The sequence below is a fragment of the Rhincodon typus genome, chromosome 27 (assembly GCF_021869965.1).
Source record: "Rhincodon typus isolate 14 chromosome 27, sRhiTyp1.1, whole genome shotgun sequence".
Classification (NCBI taxonomy): domain Eukaryota; kingdom Metazoa; phylum Chordata; class Chondrichthyes; order Orectolobiformes; family Rhincodontidae; genus Rhincodon; species Rhincodon typus.
In genome coordinates this window covers 19,622,267-19,629,306 of record NC_063358.1, presented here as the reverse complement: position 1 = coordinate 19,629,306, position 7,040 = coordinate 19,622,267, and the positions used below count along the sequence as shown (strand labels likewise).

Genomic DNA, 7,040 nt, shown 5'->3' with positions numbered 1-7,040 from the left:
GAGAGAACGAGAGCGAGAGAACGAGAGCGAGAGAACGAGAGCGAGAGCGAAGAAGAGCGAGAGCGAAGAAGAGCGAGAGAACGAGAGCGAGAGAACGAGAGCGAGAGAAAGAGAGCGAGAGAAAGAGAGCGAGAGAAAGAGAGCGAGAGAAAGAGAGCGAGAGAGGTGAGAGAGAGCGAGAGAGGAGAGCGAGAGCGAAGAAGAGCGAGAGCGAAGAAGAGCGAGAGCAAAGAAGAGCGAGAGAAAGAGAGCGAGGGAAAGACAGCGAGAGAAAGAGAGCGAGAGCGAGAGAGGAGAGCCAGAGCGAAAGAGAGCGAGAGAGAAGGAGAGAGAGGAGAGCGAGAGCGAGTGAAAGAGAGAGAGGAGAGCGAGAGCGAGAGAAAGAGAGCGAGAGAGGAGAGCGAGAGCGAGATGGCGAGCGAGACCGAGAGCAGGAGAGCGAGAGAGGAGGAGAGCGCGCGAGATGGAGAGCGAGACCAAGACTGACAGCGAGAGCGAGACCGAGACCGAGAGCGAGAGCAAGAGCGAGAGCGAGAAAGGAGGAGAGCGCGCGAGATGGAGAGTGAGACCGAGACCGAGAGCGAGACAGGACAGCGAGGCAGGATAGCAAGAAGAGAAAGATGAGAGAAAGAGGAGAGAGAGGAGAGAGAGGAAGGAAGGAAGAAAGAGAGAGAGAAGAAAGAGAGAGAGACAAAGAGAAAAAAGAAAGAGAGAGAAAAAGAGAGAGAGAAGGGAGGGAGAGAGAAGGGAGGGAGAGGAGAGATAGAGAGGAGAGAGAGAGAAGAAAGAGAGAGAGAAGAAAGAGAGAGAGAGAAATAGAGAGAGAGAGAAGGAACCTCTAAGTGCCCAATCTGGACGGCATTCAAAGGCACAGATGGGGTGACAAGAGAGGTGACCACTCTCTCCCAGGGACTTCCACCATGTGAAAAGATGACAAGACATTCTACCTTTTGCTTGCTGGATCCCTGAGATGTAGGCCTTGACCAGTTGTCTTTGGAACCCCAAAAGCTATTGGCCTTCAACCGGCTGACAAACTTTTGCCAACACAGGATGCCAGTGGTGAGGACTTAATGAGCTGATTGACTTGCATTAGGTTGCGTTATCTCAGCAGTGGGAGTGGCATTTTATTTGCAACCTAATATATCTGCCCCCAAATTGATTAAACAAAACGGGGAAAATTGCACCCATTTTTGTTCCAGCCAAGCTCTGTTCCTTTCCAATTCTTTTTTTTTTGCTGGCCACTTTCCTAAAATGAACCAAACTGAAATTAAAAAATTCAACATACCTTTTGACCTCATATCCTTGCCATTACCCAAACTGTTTACTTTCATAATATCACCTATGTCAGCATGCTTTCTGCAAAAACCCTCATTCCTAATTTTTGTTTGCAATATTCCAGTCAGGTGAATAGCTATACTCCTAAGTAATCTACCATCTTCCGCACTCAATAAACTTAAACAAATCTGTAACTTGACATGCATTCAGCCATCATTCTATGCTTAAAAATCCACAGCGTCCCCCTTTGCTTCACCACTTTGAAACTTTCATCCTTGTGTTTAAGTGCCTGTGTGCCTTTGTCCAAGCTGATCTTTGTGAATTCCTGCAGCTCGGAGAAATCTGCATTATGTCTTCATCCATCTAGGTCTAAAGCACTGGAATTCTCTTCCAAATCTTCTAGGGTCTCTCTATTCCCAACCCAACATTTAAATTCACCATGCTTTGGTCACTTATGTGTAATGTTTATTCCATTACTAAGCACCATTGGGATATTTATCAAAGTTAAAGCTGTCGTATGAAAATATGTTGAGCTTCCAATCTTAAGTGAATCACTGTGTGCAAACATTAGACACAGACTGGGATCCTGTCAATGTTAAGAAAATATTTTCCTGAACTGATTTTTCATGTTCACCCACTGACCAATTAAAAACCTCATCACTGGCTTCGCCAAGATCAGCTTGCCAAATTTCCCCAATTAAAAATAAACATGGAAATCCATTGTGCAATATTGCAATGACAATGTAATATGGAAACTAGAATCATTAATACAAGTCTGAAGAAGGGTCCAGGCCCGAAACGTCAGCTTTCCTGCTCCTCTGATGCTGCTTGGCCTGCTGTGTTCATCCAGCTCTACACCTTGTTATCTCAGATTCTCCAGCATCTGCAGTTCCTACTATCTGTGAAACAATTTTAACCCCACTGCAAAGCCTCTTCTAAGGATGCCTACCCTGAAGAAGTTACCCTCCTCCCTCCATTTCTGAAGAAGGGTCCAGGCCCGAAACGTCAGCCTTCCTGCTCCTCTGATGCTGCTTGGCCTGCTGTGTTTATCCAGCTCTACACCTTGTTACCTCTACCTACCCTGTCAGTTTTCCACAAGGTTATAGCTAAAAGATGACCATGGGGTTTTGCAATTTGAACTACTTACTCACAAGATGACTGTATGGAATCTCTATAGTGGAACCTCCTTCACCACCATTTTCTATCTGTGCACCTCCCTTCTAAACAGCATAACCTGATCTGCCACCTCTACAGGGGAGACCAAGCAAAAAAGTTAACCAGTTGTCTCAACATAAGGGGCGCTGCAACATACATCAGGTTTATGAAGAAACTGTGATTTTTTTTTGTTACATTATGATACAAGTCCTCATGGCTTACAGTAACATAAGAGCTAAATTAATGAATTGACTTTCAGTTGTGCATGGCTGTTACGTCACCAAATCTATGAAAACCAATCTCTACCTCACATCCAGCTTTTAGGAAATCAGCAATCTTTGACATTGGCACAAAGTATGCCACATGAGGTTTCCCAGTGGTAGCTGTCCCCCAGTAGACACTCAAATCCCGTTCCTCCAGAATTGAACGCAACTTATCCTCACCAAGGACCTCCTGCAAAAAGACGCAAGAAAAGTCTGTTTTGTTCATGTCCGTGTAGACTTAGCAAAACTTTTTAACATAAAATTAGCTTTTGTTTTCTGGTCTGAAGGGTATCTTAGGACAGCAGGCTAATTTGAGACCACAGGAAGTTCTTGTTTCCTGACATTTTCCAAATTGCCCCAAGCCCAAGTCAGAATCCCATACAGTGGGTTACAAGTCATGTCCAATGGTGGAACTGAATTTTTGATTGTGTTGGCAAAAGAACAAAAACTCCTTCAATCAGAGGATATTTCAGGGACATGATCAGTGCTTCCTGTAAGCACATAAGGAAGATAATGGGAAACCACCTCGTGTATTCTCTTCCCTATCATATTGCTCTTGAAGTTGAAAACAAGAAGCTCCTCTGAATAACTGTGGGGCCTGAAATCTCTAATGTTTAGATGAATGAAAGGTGATCTCATTGAAACTTACAAAATTCTTCAAGGGCTAAACAACGTAAATGCAGATAGAATTCAAGAACCAGGGAACAGTCTCAGAACAAAAGACAAGCCATTTAGGACAGAGGAAGACTTCCTTGACTTAGAGGATACTGAATCTTTATAATTATCAAGCCCAGAACAATGGAGAAGTTCAAGCATTAACCAGAAATTGCAATGTTGAAGTGGTTATTGCTTTACGGTAGACTGTGGTTGCATGTTGGGACGTTATAAAAATCCCAAATGGAGCAGACTCCAAGCCAGGAATAATGCTGGAAATTACAACTTTCAGTTGGTAATCACACTGCACCTGGAACATTTTGAAAAAGTTAGCGAGAAGTTTCAGAGGGTACTGACTCATAAGTCGAATGTTTACATAGGAAACCTTAAAAGATTTTAAAACTACTCTGAACTAATTATTAAAGTGAACTCGACTCAGCACTGGACAGCACCTCGCACCTAACCCTCCCAAGCGGGCCTGACAACCGCTTCCTAATGCAGACACGTCGCCCAGTCCTGCAACCTACCTGACACACGCACACATACACACACACAGCCCGTGAGCACTCCCATTGATATGACATTATTCCCACCTCAATCTAATAGCACTCTCCCTCTCTAGAGATAGGATTTACAACTCTGATCAGTATTTCTGAGCCGTCAACTCCAACAAAAAAAATCTAACCATTACCCAATATTTGATGGCATTCTCAAGATCCTGGAGGTTACCATCGACCAGAAACTGAACTGGACGCAGCACTTAAATACTGTGGCTACAAGAGAAGCTCAGAGGCTGGGAATCTTGCAGGGTGTAACTCGTCTTCTGACTCCCCAAACCCTGTCCACCAGCTATAAGGCACAAGTCAGCAGTGTGACAGAATACTCCCATTTACCTTGATGACTGCAGCTCCAACAACACAGTAAGCTTGACACTATCCAGGACCAAGCAGCCACTTGGTTGGTACCACATCCACAAAGATTTAATTATTTTACCTGCATTGTTCAGTTACAGCAGTTTTGTCATTTTAAAATGGCAGAAATTTACTAAAACTCCCTAGGCAGCATCTTCCAAACCCACGAGCACTGCCATCGAGAAGGACAAGGGTAGCAAATACATGGGATCATTACAATTTGCAAGTTTCCCTCCAAAACACTCACCAGCCATACTTGGAATTATATCACCATTCCTTTAGTGTCTTTGGGTAAAAATCCTGAAACTCTACCTACTACAAATGGACGGCAACAATTCAAGAAGGCAATCACTGCCACCTTCTCAAGAGCAACTAGGGATGGCCAATAAATGCTGGCCAGCCACTGATACCCATGTCCTGTGAATGAATAAAAAAAAACACTACGCTCAAGACACAGAGCATAAATTTCTAATTAATTACATCAAGCGATATAGGGATAATTCAGGGATACAGCATTGTGGTGGATGAGCAGCTATGATCCTCAATGGCAGAGAGACTAAATGACCCAATCCTTCTCCTATGTTTCTAACTGAAGAGAAAAGCACAACACCAGAAAGCATGGCAAAGTGAGCAGAGGTCCCATCCTTACGTAGATCACTGCTAAGGTGGCAATCTGCCAAATAGAAAACATGAAGCTGCCAGAGCGTGGAAATCTTGAAAGTTCAAAACACTGTTAAAAAAGGTGATCTTTGTGTGAAATTACTACTCTCCGAAAGGTAATCAAATATCCACCTGGTCCAGCACAGACTGTTTTCCATTTAATCTGATTCTTGTTTTACTATCAATGTAATGATTTGAACATTGTCCATTAAAGGTAATTTGCTTATAATCATTTGTCATACTTTCGCAATCTATTTTCTTAGTCATCTCACAATTTAGTCATCAGTTTACTACCCAGAAATGTGAAAATTCAAGACAGTTTCAGTTTCACAACTTCACTATGTTGGAGGAGGTTATTTAGGCCTACATTCCACAGATTTCACAATTCAATTGACACATAAAGATTCCAGTAGTTTTTGCCATTACCAAGCAACCTACTCCATGCATTCTTTGTTCTGAGGAATCTTCTGATCTCATGTAGGATTATTATTTATATAGAAAGATTATACCTGCAAGTTCCTGGTGATTAGATTGAGCTTTTCCTGAACATTCTTACTGTCGCCCATGATGACAAATGTTCTTAATAGTTATCAGGCATGAACTGGAAGAAAAAAAAATGCCATTAACTGTTGAAAGACAATCACAGCTCATATGAGGTCTATCACTGTCAAAGGTCTGACTTACTCCATCACGTATTCGCCCCTACCCCTCTACACTGATCATCTCTCCCTGTTCCCCAACCTGTTTCCCTCCTTCCCACCCTCTCCCGCCTCAAATCACCATCATCTCTCCCCCCCCCCCCCCCCCCCCCCCCTCACCACCACCCCCCCCCCCCCGCTCCAGCCCATCACCATCATCGCTCCCCCCCTGCTCCAGCCCATCACCATCATCTCTCCCCCCCGCTCCAGCCCATCACCATCATCTCTCCCCAACCCCCCAAGCCCATCACCATCAGGTAGGAGATGGAGGTGCGGCTTGAGGTGGGAGGAGGGGATAGGTGGGAGGAAGGACATGTTAGGGAGGCGGGGAACAGCTGGACTGGTTTTGGGATGCGGTAGCGGGAGGGGAGATTTTGAAGCTTGTGAAGTCCACATTGATACCATTGGGCTGCAGGGTTCCCAAGCGGAATAGGAGGTGCTGTTCCTGCAACCTTCGGGTGGCATCGTTGTGGCACTGCAGGAGGCCCAGGATGGACATGTTGTCTGAGGAATGGGAGGGGGAGTTGAAATGGTTCGCGACTGGGAGGTGCAGTTGTTTATTGCGAACCGAGCGTAGGTGTTCTGCAAAGCGGTCCCCAAGCCTCCGCTTGGTTTCCCCGATGTAGAGGAGGCCACACCGGGTACAGCGGATGGACCGGGCCAGCTCTTACCGCGTGGCCGCCTTCTGCTGGTGTCCGCTTCTAAGACGCCGGTTACATCAGCTTCCGAGCGGCGGCATCATCCATCCGGCGCCCTGCGCAGGCGCAGACAGCGCTATCGAACCAGCACCATCGATCACCCGATCCTGCGCCTGCGTACATCGGTCTGTCATTGCTACATGTGGGAAAAGTATCATGGCTATATAATGTCAAACTTGTAGTAAAGTTGGGATAGGCCAAGAGTGTGTGTCTGGCTCTATTCCCCTGGACAAGGTGGTGAAAGTCAATTACAGGAATAATTTTTCAGTTGCTTAGAATGTAACTATTAAAAAAAAACATGAAAAATCAAAATTGTGAGGAATGAATTTCAGTGTACCATAGTCATAATAGAACTGAAAGACTGCATTTTTTTTTAAAAAAGTCATTTCCAGGTACCACCATGCTTGAAGAAGAAAATTAATAGGTTTGGATAGCATGCAGATAAAATATCAACTGTTATTTCATATCTGACTCTACCGAAGCCTGATTAACTGTTTTTGGTGCTGGACCTTTTCCCTAATCTGAGACTGAACCTCTCCTCTTGGGAGGTCCAAGCATTTAATGTTTTAAAACTATATATGTATTTCTAAACTTAAATGAATCTTGAATTTACAAGCACTTGATTCTGAATGCTTATTGACTTTGAGAACTTGAAGTTTCCTCTCAATTTGAACAGTATATGTATGTTGTGAAAGCAGAGGTGTGTTCACTTTTACATAATTAGAA

General features: G+C 44.3%; 1 protein-coding gene across 1 annotated transcript in view; it reads right to left on the bottom strand.

Moving 5' to 3' along the window:
* The window catches only part of yars1 (tyrosyl-tRNA synthetase 1), a 484,347-nt gene extending 477,911 nt beyond the window's left edge, over positions 1-6,436 (bottom strand). Inside the window, exons 1-3 of the mRNA XM_048613175.1 lie at positions 6,288-6,436; positions 5,428-5,519; positions 2,737-2,883 (exon numbers count right to left, since the gene is read on the bottom strand). Of these exons, the coding sequence (XP_048469132.1) occupies positions 2,737-2,883; positions 5,428-5,484 (204 nt within the window). The 5' untranslated portion in view covers positions 5,485-5,519; positions 6,288-6,436. The remainder of the gene's footprint in view (positions 1-2,736; positions 2,884-5,427; positions 5,520-6,287) is intronic.
* Positions 6,437-7,040: the final 604 nt, after the last annotated feature.